The sequence below is a fragment of the Antechinus flavipes genome, chromosome 2, assembly GCF_016432865.1.
Source record: "Antechinus flavipes isolate AdamAnt ecotype Samford, QLD, Australia chromosome 2, AdamAnt_v2, whole genome shotgun sequence".
Classification (NCBI taxonomy): Eukaryota; Metazoa; Chordata; class Mammalia; order Dasyuromorphia; family Dasyuridae; genus Antechinus; species Antechinus flavipes.
Window position 1 is genome coordinate 324987462 of NC_067399.1, and position 19861 is coordinate 325007322.

General features: G+C 35.1%; 1 protein-coding gene across 1 annotated transcript; it reads right to left on the reverse strand.

Moving 5' to 3' along the window:
• Window positions 1-2831: 2831 nt before the first annotated feature.
• On the reverse strand, window positions 2832-19367 carry C2H14orf28 (chromosome 2 C14orf28 homolog). Its single transcript, XM_051977713.1, has 5 exons — window positions 19291-19367; window positions 8570-9094; window positions 7117-7206; window positions 5587-5721; window positions 2832-4812 (listed from the first exon to the last, which is right to left on the reverse strand). The coding sequence occupies exons 2-5, from the start codon at window positions 9091-9093 to the stop codon at window positions 4629-4631; spliced, it is 933 nt and encodes a 310-aa protein (XP_051833673.1). The 5' UTR covers window position 9094; window positions 19291-19367; the 3' UTR covers window positions 2832-4628.
• Between the last annotated feature and the right edge of the window lie 494 nt (window positions 19368-19861).

Sequence of the window (19861 nt, forward strand, 5' to 3'; positions counted from 1 at the left end):
AAAATGAGAGTGATGCAAGAGAATTATGAAAAAAGAGTCAAGAGTTTGAAAAACTCCTTAAAAGCAGAAGGGTCCAAAAAAATAAATAGAATTGGCCAAATGGAAAAGGAGACACAAAAATTCAATGAAGAAATAACTCCTTAATGGAAAAATGGAAAAGAAAATACAAAAAATAAAGCAAGAAAATACAAAAACTTGTTGAGTCATAATTGGGCAAGTGGAAACTAATGACTCTACGAGATATCAAGAAATCAATTAAACAAATTCAAAAGAATGGGGAAAAAAGGAAGAAAATATAAAATGCTTCATGGGAAAAATAACTGACTTGGAAAATAGACCTTGGAGAGACAAAATCATTGGATTACATGAATACTAGAATCAAAAGGAAGACCTGGGCAGCATCTTTCAAGAAATTATCAAGGAAATTATGTTGATATCCTGGAACTAGAAGGCAAACAGGCATGGAAAGAATCCCCAATTACTTCAGCAAAGACATCCCCAAACAAAACTTTTAAAGAACATTATAGCAAATTTCAGAATCCTCTTAGGTCAAGGAAAAAATACTTCAAGTAGCCAGAAATAAACATTTTAGATATTGGAAAGTCACAATCAGGATTACACAGAACTTGGTGGCTGCAACTTTAAAAACCCAGAGATCATGCAACATGATATTTCAGAAAGCCAAAGGAGCTAAGACTACAATCAAGAATCACCTCCTTGGTGAAGTTAAACATAATGCTTCAAGGGGGCGCAAAATGGCCATTCAATGAAATAGAAGGATTTCAAGCTTTGATAAAAAGACCAGAAATAAAACAAAAATGTGACCTCTAATATCAGGATCCAAGACAAGCATAATGAGTAAAAAGGGGAAAGAAAATATAAGGTATTCAGTGGAGCTAAACTGTTTACATCTATGCAAGAGAAAAACAATACTGGTTGATTCTCAAAAACTATAGTAGGAAAACACATGCAAAGGTGAATTTGAGGGAATGACAAAAAAAAAAAAAATTAAGGGATAGGAAAGTGGAGTACACTGAGAACAGAAGAAAGGGAGAGGTAGATTGAGGTAAATTATTTCACATGAAAAGGTGAGAAAGACCTATTACAGTGGAGAGGAAAATCAGAGAATGAGCAAGGAGAATGGCTTGAAACATACTCTCACCAGTATTGGCTCAAAGAAGGAATAATATACACAATCAGTTGAATATAAAAATTTATCCTACCTGACAGTTATCTAACATAACTAACTTTTCTGATATTCCATTTACCTCCTTGGTTTCTTTATTTTTTAATTGGGCTTATCAAATTCTGAGAGGGAGAACTAAAACAGAGAAAGAAAATAATAGACCAATTTCCCTAATGAATATTGAAGCAAACATTTTTAACAAAATACTAGTAAGGTGATTACAGCAATTTATCACAAGGATTATTAATACATTATGACCAGATGGGATTTATATGTATGGGTTGTTTTAATATTAGTAAAGCTTATCAACATAATGGCTCAAGGAATGAACATTTAGGTATCAAAATCTATCTTGCCCTACAAAGAGATAAAAAAAGGATAAGAGAAATGGGAGGTGGTGAGAGGAAGGAGGACAGACTAGGCTAGGAAACTGGACCAAATTTCAAAAAGCGTGAGACCTCCAATTGATTAATGGTCAAAGGATATGAACAAGCAGTTTGCCAAAGAAAGCAAAGCTATTTATAATCACATAAAAAAAAATTTCTACATCAGACTGGATCAGAGAAAGGCACTTTTAAATACCTAGTTAGCTAATGATTAGCTAATATGACAGAAAAGGGAAATGACAAATGTTGGAGGGAATGTGGGAGAATTCAGACATTAATGCACAGTTGAGAATGGCAAATTGATCCAACCATTCTGGAGAATTCCGTGAAACCATGCCCAAAGGCAATAAAACTGTGTATAACCTTTGGTCTAGTAATAACACTATTAAATCTGTATTTCAAAGAGATCAAAGGGAAAGGATCTATGTGTACAAAACATGTTAGCACCTCTTTTTGTGATGGCAAAAAATTAGAACTTGAGGGACCCATCACTTAAGGAATAGCTGAACAAATTATGGTACATGATTGTGCTGTAAGAGATAACAAGCAGGATGGTTTCAGAAAAATTCACTGACATGAACTAATGCAAAGTGAAGCGAACAGAACCATAACATTGTACATAGTAATAGTAATACTATAGGATGATCAACTGTGAATGAGTTGGCTATTCTCAATAATACAATGATTCAAGACAATTCCAAATGCCCCATGATGAAAAATATCTACCTCGAGAGAAAGACCTGATGAAATCTGAACGCTATTTGAAATAGTGTTTTTTAACCTTTTCTTTTGGTTTGGTTTTTTTTTTTTCCACAACATGGCTAAAAAGAAAATGTTTTTACATGACAACTTGTTAGTTTATATAAAATTGTTTGAAAGAATGAAAAAGAATTTTTAAAAAGTGAACGTTTAAAAAAAAGTTACATGTAAAATGGAAAAATACTATATTAACATTAAAGATATTTTTTAAAATTTGAGGGGGAGAGATGGACAGAAAATGTCATCTCTATGCTTGAGGGCAAGGATTACTTTTTGATTCTGTAACCCTAGTGTGCAGTGTATAGTAAATGTTTAAAAAATGCTTGTTTGCTTGTTATTAGCCAATTTAAGCCATTTCATAATTTTCATCCTTTTGCAATTTATTTGGGAACACTTTTTTATTTGTTATATTATTCTGTATTAAATTCAGCCCCCAATACACAGCTATTGTTTAACAAGTAGATAAAGAAGTAGGAAATAAACTGACTCATACTCATATATGAAAGAGAAAAAAAAATCAGTTTTTTTTTTTATTAGCACCTTTCAGGATGGTTAAGGTTTACAAACATTATCTTCATCCTCACAACAACCCTGTGAGGTAGGTAAGTCACCATTTTGTAACAACTAGCATCAAGTATTTATTTTAAATAAGGTGCAAAATATTGAGTAAAATCTGCATTTTAAGCATAATCTTAGTAAAGACTCAATTTTTGTATTATCTGTATCCTCTCTTTTAGGGAATATAATTCCTTTACCCCACCATTACAGCACTATATAAATGTAAGCTATTACTTTTAATCTTTTTAACCCAGAGTAGTACCAAATGTACCTTGGTTTGTTCAGTAAAGTTTGACTAGATATCAAATTCTTTTAAAAATACAATAAGGAATCATACATTTTTTCTTTTTCTTTTTTTTTTTTGGTAAAAGTGATTGCTCAACCCCAGTTTTATCTTTTGTCTAAATACTTTCATTTTGTGTTCTATTTTCCCCCAACTTAGCTGCATTCTGAAATACCAATCTGACCACAATGGCAATTTGAGAATTCATTTAATAAAAAATATTACACTATGGAAGTAAACTGTGTAGTATTAGGAGTAGAATTTATTTCTAAAAAAATTTGCCCAAATGAATGTTAAGCCAATTGTAGCTTCTATGGTTCCTAGAAAATCTTCTTCTTCTCAACTGAATTAATAATAAGATAAGATTCTTGAGGTCTTATATTCTGATAAATGTAAATTTGGGAGTGGGATATCCAAAATCCAAACTGTTAAAACTATTAATTCACCAAGCAAGGACACTTGTATATCCAAAGTATATATATTTTTGTTTCTGATTATTAATATTCAGATTTAGGACAAATAACAAAAACAAAAATTCTAATTTCAAGTTTTCCTTTTAGTCATTTCAACAAAATAAAGCACACTGCTTACATTTATACTAGCATGAGAAATAAATCTGTCTACTTTAATATCTAATAGAGCACATTTATCACTCTTATAGCTTCTATTTATATTTAATTTTGAAACAAGACATTTTTGCGATGGTTATATAATTATTAGTAATACTTCCCTGGGAATTAATACTTAAAATTAGTTAGCAAGGACTGTAATACTTGAGAAGCTGGTTCAAAATTCTCTTAGCAATATTTAAGAAAAAGAATTCAAAGCCCATGCATAAGAATCACAGGTACACACATATATTTATAAAATGTTTAAAAATTTGATATTTTTAGGACAGAAAAAAATGGATAAAAATAGTTAAGACACTGACAATTACATATTCAAACAATACCTAGCTGATTTCATAACGCACTCTGGGTTGTGGGTGAAATGAGGTGAAGCAGAAATGCAAAGACACATTTCCCAACTCAGCTCAATTTTATACTATCAAAGTGTTCTAAACTTTGAGTAAATTTTAATCTGGCTTTTCCCAATTGTTGATTCAGAATTGAAGAATTTTAACTATAAATGCAATTTTGGGGGCATAAAGATACATTAATTTCAACAGATCTGATGTACATATGAATACAAAATTCAGTCTACAAGAAATTTTTATTTCAACATTAAATATCCTTGTATAAAAATAAATCAGGAAATATAAAAAGAATTACAAACATTTTGCATAGTTTTTTCTCTATATAAAACATATACCTGGGGCTTAACATGGGATAATACAACTCTGAAACTACTATAGTTCAACAATTTTCTTGGATACCAAGTAAACAGAAAATAAGAGCCCTTAATTTGGAGGGGAGGGGCAGGAGGGAACACAATTTAATTTAGCATCAGTCTATATTTATTTTTCTGTTGCTCGAATATAAACCAACGATGACAAGAGGAGAAACTCTGGTGGTTTATTTAACAAAATTAAATTCACATTTCTGAGGCCATCATAGTGCATCCAATATCCATCAATCTGGAAAGCTGCAGAATAATGATGTTCCTCTTTGTTAAATAATGTGGCACCTTCCAACAAATACCTGAAAATTAAAATAAATTTAAAAGTACATTTATTTAAAATTATTTTAATAGCCTTTTTCATTAAAAAGATAAATCATTCAACTTTAAATGTTTAGCCTAGTTATCAGAAAACTATGTTTTGATTGTCTGAATCCCAGAAAAGAATGCTCATCTTTCTAATTTATGAAATGTGTGTGGTGATGTGGCTAAAACTTAAAAATTTCTAAAATGCACTTTTTAACATATATCTTAATGTAGTTAATATTTGTAGCAAGAATAAGCGATAAGCCTCATCAAAATATTAAAAGACTCAAACAAAAGTATCTAGAACTCAATGGGTATGTCCTATAAGGAAGATGTGCAGAAAGATATGGACAAAAATCATATGGAATGACAAGATGTGATTTATGATATGTATATTGAGGGATTAACCACAATAGTAAAAGATTTTAACAAATCATAATGAATCATAGAAAACTTTGTAAACCAAAGTCTTATAAGGATTCTGGATTTCTCAATTTGTTTGTCTAAGTTTTAACCCTATAAAATTCTATAACTAATAGATATTAGTCTCTTTGTTAAGTAAGTACCTACTATATCACTGAACTGGAAAAAAAATAAAACTACACTTACTTGTAGTAATCTAAAAACTCATTTTGAATAAAAAGGGAATTCAGCAATGACTCTTCAATCACAATCCCTTCTTTAGGCCTATTTAAAATCATGAATAAATAGGAAAAATTGAACTGAAATTCCATTTTCAATTGTTTTATAAAACACAAAATAGTACTTACTTGTGATCAGATAAATCCAAGTAATATGGTACATATGCCAGATCTTCAGATTTCCAGTGCTGCATATTTAAGACAACAAAAGGTGGTGCTCCATGGCAGAAAACTCGCTGGGAAAATTCTCTTAGCCCACCACAGCTAAAATGAAAAATAAGGAATTATTTCACTCACCACACAATCTTTTCAACACTTCTGGAATTGTTGTGTTGTAACTTTAATTTTTCAAAAGTCTTTAACTTTATGTACTGGAATAGATCTATTTACTCATATTTAACATTTCTTTTTTTTCCCCTCAACAGTTTCTACTAAATGTTAAAGTCCCTAGAGTAACTAATAATGGGACAGCACGATAGCTTGGAAAGAATGCTAGTTGCTGTCAGCAAAGACTAGCATTAAAACTCTACCTCTTATACTTAGAAGCACTGTAACCCTGAACAAGTCACTTTAACCTTTCAAGCCTCAGTTTCTCATCTGTAAAAGAGTGATAATACTTTTAGTATTAATCTGTTGTGAAGGTCAAATAATGTACCATACGTACTTTGAAACACCAAATAAATGGCATTTATTAAAGATGAAACCCATGGAAACATAATTATTTTATGATTTTTGTTTATTTAGCAAGAACCAATGAGAATTTACATTAAGCACACAGTATATCCCAGGCACTGTGCTCAAGGTACACAGATTAAAAAACAAAAATCCGGCCACAAGTTGATTATTAAGATTTTAGAATTTGGAAATATATTTTCTTCTTACTGGACTGGTTTGAGTATATAAAGAGGTAAGATGACCTTCTAAGAATTTCCCATAGCCTGAATGAATTCTCTTATTTGCTTCATTTTACAAATATTGTACCTATTAATATATGAAAAGCTGTTTTCCCTCAGAAGTTGTTGGCTTTATAAAGTTTTTACTGCATACTAATTAGAAAACTACAAAGAGACACAAAAGTAAAATATTAACTAGAATGCTTTGGACTTGACATCACTTACATTTTATGATTACTTTAAATGAACCATAAATTTTTTTGCTTCAATGTAATTAAACATTTGTCTAAAATATAAAAGTTTATTTTCCTGACGTAGTAAAGATAGTATACCAAATATATTTTAACCCTTTTTTCATGATAAATGAAACCTTGTACCTTCTTAGGGTTATTCTGAAATGTAGGAGTCTAGACTAATGAATACATTGGTTCTAGGATAGCGTCTATAAATTATTATTTTTTATTAAATCTTTTCTTTTTCTCTTTTTGTCATTTACCTCTTTTTTCCTAAATCTGGGAGAGCAGAAAAAATATCCAGTTAACTGGGGGTCCTCCTTGATTGGTTGGGTTTTGTTTAACCAAGGTATCTACTCATTAATGGAGAAAAATGGAGTTATAATTACATACATCAGCATCTAATACAATAGAACAACAATATATGTAACAATAGAACATAATAAAATCTAAGAGTTTACATATGTTTCCCTATAAACAGCATATAACAGATTTATAACAGATTACCTTTAAACAGTTAGCAAAATACTCACCCTTGTTCTTCACATAGTTCTATCTTGGAACAAAATAATTCATCCACAGCCAATCGAATCAAATTTCCATGGGGTATTTCTTGGGGAGGACTGAAACAATTATGAAATAAGTAAAATTTTGTATTTAGAAGTATAAAGAAGTTCTTATTGCATTTTAAGATAATATTCTAATAATTTGAATAAGATAATGCCTTTAACATTTCTTTAACTTTTCCAAAACACTAATACCTCAACACAATATTCTTGATTCTAAAATGTTGTTGTTGTTAAAAGAACTTTAAAATCAATTTTAAAAAATATTCCAAAGAAGCAATCTGGACTAGTCTAATGTTTACAGTAAGCGACAGACTCAGCAGACTTTCTTCCACTATAGCCATGGTAGTATAGGTAACTTAATTTGTTTATACATTTAGGAGAGTTGTACAGACAAAATGAGATGGATAATGATGTGCTTTAAAATTTAAAAGCACCAGCACAATAATTGTAGAAATATGTATAGAAGAATTGCACACATTTAATATATATTGGATTACTTGCCATCGAGGGGAAAGGGTCGAGGGAAGGGGGGAAAATTTGGAACACAACAGTTTTGTAAGGGTCAATGTTGAAAAATTATCCATGTATGCTTTGAAAATAAAAAGCTTTAATAAAAAAAAAATTTAAAGAAAAAGAAAATTAAAAGCACCATGCAAAAAGGAAATACTAGAATTTTCTCTTACATATCTAAGATGTTTTATACAATAATTGTAGTCACTACAAATGTATACTAAAAATACAAAATTTAATGGATAGTAATAAACTGTATGAAGAACTTGTTTACAAAAGAAGAAAACATTTATAACAGTTCAATAAAAACATACTAGAGAAAGGATATATTTAACTTTTTGTACAAATATCATCTCAGTTTTTTTTAGAAGGCTCACAAGGAGAAAATAAAATCTGTTGAATTTCTTTATATGCAAACTAAAACAATATGTGTGGATGAATAAACAAAAAGATTTTATTCCCACTGAATTAAGATATCTTTAGTCAAAGCATGCCTGTTTCCAGGGCAACTTATAATTCATGCTGTATTTATAAAAAAAATTTCCTACCTTAAAAACTAGAACTGTCCCAAAGACAGGAAAATGCATTTAGACTGTAACTTCTCAAAATTATGGAATATGACTTCATTTTTCCCTTTGTAAACAAAATATTATGCTATTTTTCTGGAATGGGATCCAAGTTCCCTTTCTGGTGTCAGTCAATGAAGATTTATTAAATGCTGGCACATATGTATATAAAAACATAGGGTAGCTTTGTGCATCTTGGTTTTCTTTCCCTGGTCCATAGAGAGGTCTCTTCCTCTCTCAGCTTGTCCCCCTCTTTCCATTTCTATCTTGTAGTTCTGCCCTTTGACTCTATATTCATCTGGATCCTGGAACGTTCTCTACTACTAATTTCAGCTACTTACTTTATGTTAATTGTTCGCTGCTGATCTTCCTGCACTCGGGTTGGACATCTCCAGTTTGAACAATAACTCTCTTGAATGGTCGACATGAGGTTTTCCAGATTCTTTGTAAAATTATCATGTTCATTTCCAAACAAATCAATTATTAATGAAGCTTTGTGAACTTCAGATTTGTATTGCTGTTTTTCCATCTTGTCCCAAATCCAGAGTAGTTTTACAGTTGTAAAACTGTATGAGTCCATTAAGTAAAGAAAACAGTCTACGAACTCTCTGCCTAAGTGAAGAGAGAGTTCCCTGGGGAAATTTTCATTTTCATGAAGAATGACATATAGTAACATCAAAAATCCATCTATAGTGCAGGTATTTTTCAGATTTATTTCAACATAGAGTGGTGTACAGGACACTGCTTTGCGGCCAGCTTTGATGGTAAAAACCCCTCCCCAGGGAAGGACAGGCCTCCAAAATGAACGGTCTTGGTTATAGTTATTTTTAATTGATGCTTTGATTTCTTCAAACAATGTCTTCATCCTAAAATGTAAAAACCAAATTTATAATACAGCAATAAATTTGAATTTTAGAACTCTTGTGATTCTAAATATAAAACCATCTAAAGATATTGGCTAGATTTGGAATCAACTAAGAGTTCTATTAGATTTTTAAAATATAAAACAAGTCAAATGACTCATTTCTGCTATCATCTATTCAATTTGTGTAGCCATGTTTACTTAAGGGACTGATATATTGAAATCTATCTATACACTCTGCCTAATCTACAAAAATATTTACAACAGCACCTCCAATAATAGAAAAGATAATGTTTTGAAGAATATTTCACCTGTATTATGTTAAAAAAAATTGTTATAATGGGATCCCAATGTAATTAAAATTATATTCTATTCAACTTTAGAAAACAATATGAGGAATATGCCAATCATCACTCAATCACTGTAATTAACAGCAGTGAATACGTTAAACATTTTTCATGTAGCTCTGAAAAGTATTTTGCATTTAAAGAATTCATGTTTGGGGCAGCTAGGTGGCACAGTAATAGAGCACCAGCCCTGAAGTCAGGAGGACTCGAGTTCAAATATGGCCTCAGACATTTAACACGTCCTGGCTGTGTGACCCTGGGCAAGTCACTTAACCCTAACTGCTCCGGGGAGAAGGGGAAGAATTTATGTTTGTGCCAGAGGAGTCAAGAATCTATATTCTTAAAACAGTAACTCCATATCTAATGAAAATCTGATTCAGAAAACAACCTCTTGAACTTCATTAGTCTACTTCTCCCAAGTTGTAAAGGGAAATGAATTACATTTTCAGTCAAAAGGAAAAATCCTCTATGTACAACAAGTTTTATAGAAGCATTTTTGGTAGATACGAATAATTACAAACTGTCCATCACTCAGGAACAAGCTAAACAAAACGTGAATGTAATGGAAGACTGTTGCCACCACAAGAAATTACAAACATTAAGCACTTAGAAAAACCTGAGATTTATAGGAATACAATGTGAAATAAACAAAACAAGGAGAAAAATGGACATAATTACCATGGAAGCAATAATGTAAAGAAAAAGACTGCAGGACTCCCTGATCAATGTCCTGACCAGTCATGATTCTAGAAGACTGATGGTAAAGAAAACTGATGCTAAGAACCAATTCCCAGTAGAAAAGAGAGGAGAAAGGGATGTAGCTTGGGACACTGTGAAATAGTTAGTGAGTTGGCTTGTATTGTCTGACTTACTTCTTACAGTGACAATGGAAGATAACAAAAAGCAGCCAGCTTAGCTTCGTAGCTCATTTGTACTACTGCCCAAGCTTTCATTGCTTCATGCCTTTCCCCTCTCCAAGTCAGCCTCTTTTCAGCTGCTAAAGTGATTCTCCTAAAACACAAGCCTAACAATATCAGTCCTTTGTCAATTAATTTCTATCACCTTTGGAATCAAATACAAATCCTCCATTTGATTTTTAGTCCTTCACAAACTGGTTCCAACCTTATTAACAAATAATCCCCTCTTCATATACTTTGGTCAGCCAAAACAGCCATCCTCACTGTTCCTCATACCCCACAATATACTAGTGTGAATCCTTTTCTGGTCGGCGCAGGTTCAACATGAAAGAATTCCCGAACCCAAAATATTAATGGAAAAAAGGAAGTGTTATTGCCACGGCAGAAGTCAGCTTTGCTCCTAGCAAAGACTAGACTGACATTCTCAGTGGCAGAGAGATAACAAAAGGTTTTTCATTGAGAAGAGGGTCTCTCCACAGCAGGCAAGAGTCCTGGCAGGCAGCTATGCCAAGGAGAGGTTCCTGGACAAGGCATAGTCCTGCTTTGGACATTCTACAAAGAAATGAATTTAAAATTGCCCTTTAATAGGAAATGTAAGGCTCAGGTTCCAAGTTGAAAAGAAGCCAATGTCTCCAGGCCTAGATACTTATCAATATCAGGCCCAGATCTCCCAAATGAATGAAAATCACTTTGAAAACTTTTTGAAGTTTCCTGAATGAGGATGCGACTCCCCAAAAGATCAATGATGTGTGTGTGATTTGCCCTTGAATAATACTGCTTATCTCTGTCTGGAGGATGTGCCTTCTTTCAAGACTCTCTGGAGCCTGGGAGACCCTGAATCTTTCTTTCTTTGCAGATCAAAGGGAACATAGTTTCAGTGATTATTTTATACAATTTTTAAAGACTTTACCTGCATCAATACCTTTGCACTGACTGTCCTCTAAGCCTGAAGTTTATTCCCTTCTCATCTCTGGCTCTTAAAATCCTAAGTTTCCTTCAAGGGACAGATTAAATACTATCTTTTGCTTGAGTCCCTTCCTCAACCCCCAAGACACTGTCTTCTAACCAATATTAACCTTACATTTACTTTGCAGTTTCATATGTACATTCTCCCCTATAGAATGGACTGTTTCACTTTTGGTTTTGAATCCCCAGCCCCTAGCAGTGTCTGGCACATGATAAATAGTTATTAAGAATCTGCCAATTGAACTACCTATGGAAGTAGGAAGTAAGAATAGTGATGAGCTAACTAAGAGATTGGCATCTAAAAGGAGAATTTGGATTTCTGAGCCATAGGAACAAAGGAATTAAAGACTCCTGGCCAAAGTTGAAATGTCCTAACAAGCACTGAAAAGAAGGCACATGCCTGGAGTTTTGCAAATTTGAAATGTGGGTGGTGAAAACCACCTCTGTATATATATGTATAATCAATATGCACAATCATTAGATATAAAGATGTAAAGGACTACAAAAGTCTTCTAGTTCAACTCTCATTTCACAGATGAGGAACCAGGCCCAGAGAAATTTACTTGCCCTATCATACAGCAATTCTGCTTCTCCAGTTGGACAATAAAAATTTAAAGCCAGGTGTCCTCTGATTCAATGTTCCTAGAGTTATAATCCAGAAAGAAGACTAAGGTAGCCAGCAGTTCATATGAGATAAAATCGAAGGAAGGAAGCAAAAAGAACAAACAAACAAAAAAAAAAAACCCCATGGAGCCAAATATTTACATATCAATTTAGAAAGTATAGCTAATAATAAGATAAGATCCTAATGTAAATAAAGATAGCATGGCAAGTTGTTAAGGTTCTGAACTAGTAAAACCTGGATTCACATTTTGCATCTGATTCACACAGGCTGGAGTGCCCTTCCTCAAGCTGTTTACCATCTCAAAAGATCTAGGCAACTCTACCTGATTTATCAATTTCCTCTCGTAAATTTCCTTCTTCCAAATAGTAGAGGTGCAAATTTGATTTGATTATACAGAACTCATGTATGGAAAGGTTCTAAAAAGACAGACCTTTATTTAAAAAACAAACAAGATATTTAAAAGCCAGGTGGAAAGTGCAGCTGTGTAGCATCATGTATATCTTCAAGTTTTATATAGATAGGTGATTTTTTTGTTGTGGGTACTCTAATGGTGCAAATTACAACCCATTCATACCCATCCTTAATACTTTATTGAGCAGTCACCACATGTCAGGCACCGTGCTGTGCTGGGAATGTGAAAAAGATAGTCCCTGCCTTCAAGAAGCTGACAATCCAACAAGGGAAGATGACCACACACACACACACACACACACACACACACACACACACAGAAGAGGGAAGAGAGAAAAGGATGATACTCTGCATGAAAACATGATGGTGAAGTCCAAAAGACTTCCAAATCTCTGCTAAAGTCCTACCTTATGCCAGAGGTCTTTCTAGGTTCCCCTAAGACATTTCCTTACCTTGTTTTGTTCATTTGTTTCAAACGTGTTCTAACTCTCTGAAACCCAATTTGGAGTTTTCTTGTCAAAAATACTGAAAGAGGTTTGCCATTTGTATGTATGTATGTATAAAACACACATGATATTTGTTGTTATTGTTGTTCAGTCATTTCCTGCTCTTTGTGGCCCATTTAGGATTTTCTTGGCAAAGACATGGGAGTGCTTTGCCATTTTCTTCACCATTTTACACATAAGGAATCTGCAGCAAACAAGGGTAAAGTGACTTGCCCAGGGTCACCTGCCTACTAAGTGTCTAATAATGAAGGCTTGACTTTTGAGTGACTGACTATGGCTCTCACTTAGATGGTTACAAAATGTTAGGAGGCTTAATGCAATTGCAATCAATACAAAATTATCCAGGAACATTGAGTAACTAGAACTACTATCTGAATGTCATCCTTCATGATAGTAGTAAATGCCTCTGATAAGCATGTCTCCCTGTTTTTATTTTAATAAGCAATGTCAAAGTTACTTATGTTGTTATAGCTTTTCAAAGCACCCATTTCATAATTTTTAACATACATAGTTTTGTTCTTAGCAGATCCTTCTGGTGAATTTTTCCCAAAAATTTCTATTTTGGGTAAGCTGAGACCAGTAATGCTCAAAGCTCAAGACTTAGTCATTAAGCCCCCTGCAAGGGCACATCTTTCCTATGCCTCCTCTCTACTTTTCAAGTTTCCTTTTATATGCAATTCTTTACTAACATTTGTATCTCCTGTGCTTAACACTTGTGTCTGGCATATATAGAGTGAGTATATAATCAATCTTTGCTGATTATGTGTGCAAGATACCTTATTGAAAGAGAATATATAAAAGTGGTATTCTTTTTTAATAATCTGCAAACAATGAACAATAGGATTGTGTATCCTCTATACCCTTGCCAGCAACTTTGTAAATATAAAACTAAGATTAAATAGCTTGATATGATGGATAGAGAATTGGAATTGGAGCCAGGAAAACTCAAATTACAATACTGCCTAAGACCACTGAACTTTCAGTCTCAGTTTTCTTATTTGTAAAATGGGGATTAACAGCACCTACTTTACTTCTGTTAAGGAGAATAATGCTAATTATACTAGTATTATAGTAGTATATTAGTATTAGGAGATAATGCTAATTTAAACTCTTATTCAGAAAGATTTAAGGTTTATAAACCACTCTCTAAATACAGTATCTCATTTTATCCTCTCAACTACCCTGGGAGGCAGGAGTTATTGTTAACTCCAATTTATAGATGTGTAACCTAAGGAAGGCAGAGTGACTAGCCCAGAATTATATAAGTAATAAGAGCAGGAGGCCATACTCAATTCTTCCTTAAAATTGTTAGCACTAGAACAGAGTCCTTCATGAGTAGAGATGGTCTAGCAAAGCTATTCTTCCCAACTTAATTTCAATAAAACAATGCATATGTATTTAAATGTAAGCACTTAATGCATTTTAACTATTTTGCTGAAATAAAGTACTTACTAGGCATTAGCCTTGGCATAGCAAGGACTGTGATGTCAGAATTCAAATGTGGTAGATCTGCAATTGGCGGTAGAGTCTGCTATAAAAATCTTATAGATCCATTTTTTATTTTATTTTTAAATTTATTTTTACTTTATTTTTCTATTTTTATTTATCCTTAGTTTCTAACCTCAGGTACCTTCAGGATCAATTTCCTTACTTTTCTCTCTTATCAACCTTTGTGCAAAAACTTTTTTCCCCCGCTCTGGACTCTTTCTGTTTTATCATGTTGTTGTTGTTTTGACTGAGGCAATTGGCATTAAGTGATTTGCCCAGGGTCACATAGCTAGGAGAGCCCAAATTTGAATTCAGGTCCTTCTGACTTTAGAGCTGATGTTCCATCCACTGCATCACCTAACTGTCCCTGTTTTATTATGTTTTAAAAGATAGACTTGTTTGAAGAAATCTAAAAACCAAAATGAGTAAAAATGGTACAGAATATCCGTCACACATCATTCTTCTGCCTCCATCATTACCCTAGGGCCGCTTGGATTAGAGGGTGGGGTTGGGAGTTCCAAACCTCCCTTGAAGAGAGTCCAGCTTTGATACCTCCCAACTACTCTGGGATTTTCTACAAAGCTCCAGGAAATTCATTTTTAAGATAATTTCAACACACTGTAGGGCAGATAGGTGGTGCCATAAGGCAATGAGTACTGGGCCAGGAGTCAGAAAGATTCTTCTTCACTTCAAATTTGACCTCAGATATTTACTAGTCTTATGATCCTGGGCAATTCACATAACCCTGTTTGCCTCAGTTTCCTTCTCTATAAACTGAGCTGGAGAAAGAAAGGGCAAATCACTCTAGTATTTTTGAGAAAAAAGTTCCAAATAGGATCACAGAGAATCAGATATGATTGAACAATAAAAATATAATGGAAATGTGGGCTAGCTGACTTGTACTCTCAAGTTCACTCCCTATTAGCTATATTTGTTTTGTCCTTTTAAGAAATAATTAGTGAAATGAACAGAACCAGAACGCCGCATAAAATAACAGAAATACTATACAATCATCAACTGTTAAGGACTTGACTATTCTCAGCAATACAAAGATCCAAAACAATCTCAAAGGACTTATGATTAAAAATTCTATCCACCCACCTCTAGTGAAATAACTGATGAAGTCTAAATGCAGATTGAAGGATAGTATTTTTTAACTTTATTTTTTGTCTGTTTTCTTTCACCACATGACTAATATGGTATTATATTTTGTATGACTGCATATATATAAAACCTGTATCAAATTAGTTGCCATCTCAGGAGAAGGGGACAAGAGAGAATCTCAAAATTTTAAAATACAAATGGTAAAAATGGTTTTGACATGAAAAAATATATTATTAGGAACTAGAAAAAAGTGATTAGCCATTCTACACAGAGACCCAGCCATGAATATTTAACACTGAGAACTAGTCCCCAAAAGATAAGAATTCAAAGGATATAGAAAAATACTTTGCAAATGTTTGAAAACATGCTCCAAATCATTAATAGTAAGAGAAATTCAGACTAAAACAATTCTGCAGATTCACCTCACGCTGTGTAAAATCAGCCATGCTGACAAACAACAAAAATTGTCCAGGTAAGACACAGGCTCACTAATACATAGCAAGCAGTAAATTAGTTCAATCTTTCAGGAAATCAATTTGGAATTGTGCAAAAAGTAAAAGTGATGAAATTATCCATACCCTTTGAACAGATGATTCCATTATTAAGCACATAACCCGAGGAAGTAAAAGACAAAAACAAAATCTTGTAGAAACCAAGATTTTCACAGTAGCATTTTTTGTAATACCAAGGAAAATGAACCAATGTGAGTGCCTATATATCTTGGGAATGGTTGGGAAAAAAAATCCAAAACATGATTAATGGAATATTATTATGCAGAAAAAAATAAATCAAGAATTCATAGAAAACATAAAAATCTGTATGAACTAATGCAGAGTGAAATAGCAAAAGAACCGTATAGAGACTATAACAATGAAAATGAGGGGACTACTAAAAGGAAGCCCAACTTTTAGGCCAATGAAAAACCAATAATAATATCAGAGAAAAAACAGTCATGGCAGAAAGGTAGTAAATTAATCTACTGTATGCCTTATTTAAATGTCATTCTATGGGGTATTTTTGCTTAACTGTTTTTCTGTTACAAGGCACATTCCAAAATGAAGGGGATGAAAACTTGATATTTTTCTCCATTAAAAAATTATTGTGACAAAACAAATCAATAAAATGTACTTTTTAAAAGGTAACGCCCGATTAGAGTCCACGGTAATGAAATGGCTTGGTGGAGAGAGCGAGCTAACCTCAGGCAGAAAGGACCTATATTCATTCCCTATCTCTGATACACCTAAAGCTGTGTGAACCTGAATATTAATCTTTCTGTGCTCACAGAAGAGAAGGTGCTGACCTGCCCTCCTAGGGAAATTCCTCACTGGGAGAGCCCTATACAATAAAATATCAGTTCCCTCAGTTCCCTATCCAAGCTGCACTAACCTTATTTCCTTTTTCACCAGGATTACTAAACTGTTAGATCAAAATATCATCAGAAGTATCAAACTCAGGGAGGCAAAAATCCCCAATTCTAGTGCACAGGAATCAGATAAAAATGCAATTGGGAAATTTTTAACAAAATAAATTAAAATACAACATAATGCTATTTTATGGTTTATAAGGCATAACATAGTCCCCGGGAATTCTATCTAAGTTTGACTTGAACCCAGGTTTTTTCTGATTTGCAAGTTAGTTTTCTATCCACTTCGCCATGCTTACTTAGTTCTAGCCATCAGTTTGGGATATTAACCACTGAAGATGGGAAGAGAGAGGTGAAGCAGAAACAGAAAAGTGACCGGCTTTGAAAGCAGGATTACTTGAAGGAACTAAAAACATATAGCTTCCCCACTGAGAGCTTAATAATCAGTTCCAGAACACTTAAATTTAATCTGCATTTTTAAACATTTTCTCTATCACAACTTTAAGTCTAAATAATACTAAAAGCAAGTTCTTATTTGTAATTTTTAGGGCATAATGTTCACACGGAAAAATCAATAATGGACTCTATGAGAGGGACACTGAATAAAGAGAGCAAGTTAGAGAGGGACTATTTTAAGGCCGTCAAAGAAAGGAGGAATTACATTTATTTTGCTCGAGGCAGAACTAAGAGCAGAAAGTAGATGATGCAAAGAGACAGTATTGGTTCGATGAAAAACACATAACTCAAAGGGAATGGGCTGCAGTGGCAGGTAGTATATATATTCTTTTCCTGGGAGGTTTTTATACAAGACAGCCACTATAGTAAAGTGTAGAGAAGATTCATTTTTAGGTATGAGTAGGACTAGCAACTAAAATCTTATCAACTCAAATTCGAATCTTAATCCCTGCAAATGTATTAATGATAAAGCAGGACTTGTGAATTTCCTTAAAATAAGCAATCATATGTTTTGTTAGTTTTTACAAATTGTAAACTACCAGTAGTTAGAATCTATAACATGTGCTCTGCAGATATTTGTCCTTTTATTGTTTTAGTAAATATGAATAGGTTTAACACTATTAGACAACTTACCACTAAGGACAATTCAATACAGTATTTGACTTGGAGCATAACATTTCAGATCTTTTAAAATATTCCAGCCTATATACTTAAATTGTAAAATATATGCTTCTTTCAATCAATCAACATTTTGAGCATTTATATTAGTCAAACACCATCCAATCACTTAAGAATAAGTGGGTGTGGCAAGTCTAGAGTCTGCTATGACCCAAACTTAGTTCAACTATTACTTAGCAACAACTTTTTAAAAAATCAAGTGTCCATATATTTTGAGAGTAACTTCTATCTTACAACTTTTGTACTACATTTTCAAGAATTTAGAATATGGGAGAAAAAAAAGAATTTAGAATGTGTACTTAAAACGACTAGCCTCACATTCCTTAACACTGTATAAGGAAAGCAAGCTTAAACTCTGACTTTTGTAATCTCCTTCCGATGAGCAGCATCATCTAATCAATTACAACCTCAAGAACAAAACGATAGAACGATAAAACAATTACTTCTGTTCTTGCCAAGTTAAACATATATCATTTTTGTACATGAAGGAAGGCAAAACATTTAGTTTGTCTCCAAAAAGAGAAATATTTAAAGGAAGGAATGCTATCAAATCAGGTCATCAATCCAATTTTAGCATTTAAGCTTCACGTTAACTTCTTACCAAGAAAGTATAACAAAGCCGGTAAAAACAAGGTGCATGCAAAGAGGGTTGTTCGGAACGTTCTCGGGCTTACAGGCATTTAGGTGGAAGCCCATGAAATGATGCCATCTGGCCGGCTAAGCTCCCCTTAGTCAAAGAGCCCTTTCCCCTTATGCTCCCTACTGAGTTAAATCACGATTCTCTTCCAGTCCGTCACCCCCAAAGAGAGACTGTTCCTACCCAAAGGCATAAAGTGCCCGATGAACGGAGGACTCCACCAGGCCTCCTGTTGCTCCCAATTCCCAAACCCCGAGTCCCAGCCCTTGCAGCGGCGCCGCACCCCGGAGCAGGGCGTGTCTTCTCCCCAGAAATGGCTTCTGGCTTTGGGAATTATTGCAGAGCAGCCAGGAGGACACCATCTACCTCCTCCCCACCCCACCCCCATGCCCATCCACCCTCCCCACCCCAAGTCCATCCGGGGTTCGGAATCAGCGTCCCCGCCCCAGGGACTGCCCAGCTATCCAAGCCGCGGGGTGGGGGGGGTTTGCGGTGGAGAGGGGAGAGCTCAAGGGAGGGGGCGGGAATAGAGGGGCCGGGCAGAGGCGCCGTCTCCTCCCCCCCCCCCCCTTAGTTCGGAAAGAGAGGAGACGGACCTAGAAGGCTTATTCAGCCGTGGCAGTAAGTGGGAGGGGGCGCCCTACGAAGGAAGAGCCAGGGATGCAAGGGGGGAACTCCCCACCACGGGACGCTTCCGCCTACCTCCTCGGGGAGCAGAAACCGCCGGTGCCGCCCCCGCCGCCGCCGCCGCCGCTTGCGCATGGAGAGCCCTGGCCGCCGCCGCCCCCGCCGCCTCCGCCGGCTCCTCATCGACTAACTCCGCCGGCTATCGCGGCCTCCCTGCTGCTGAGCGCCTGGCGCCGCTACGACCTCCATGGCAGCCTCCGCGGCGGTCGCTCCTGCAGCCTCGGCGCCGCCAGCACTAGCCGGAGGAGCCACTGAGCCGTGGCCGCGGAGCGCGTCGCTTGTTATTACGGAGGGGGATTCGGCCTGAGGTCCCCCCTCCCCCGCCCTCCGCCCCTAAGGCGGGGCTGTTGCGCAAGTGCCGAGATGACGTCACCGCGCGGCAGAGCCTGGGCTGGGACCCGTCAGTCCCATGTGGAGAGACTTTCTGGGATTTGTCCCGCGAATCCTAAGAGCCTCGCCGAAGGAACGGGGGATATGGAGAGTGACAGGCTGACGGAGAGTGGGTGCATCCTTCGGGAAGGGGGCGGAGCTTTATGCAGAGGGTGGAGTTTGTAGCACAAATCTCTTTCGTCCAGGAAATTAAATT

Coding starts and splice junctions, on each gene's coding strand:
- C2H14orf28 (XM_051977713.1), bottom strand. CDS start 9,093: ATGAAGACATTGTTTGAAGAAATCAAAGCATCAATTAAAAATAACTAT. Junction 7,207..8,569: donor CAGCGAACAATTAACATAAA/GTAAGTAGCTGA, acceptor TAATTGTTTCAG/TCCTCCCCAAGAAATACCCC. Junction 4,813..5,586: donor TTGGATTTATCTGATCACAA/GTAAGTACTATT, acceptor TTTAATTTTCAG/GTATTTGTTGGAAGGTGCCA.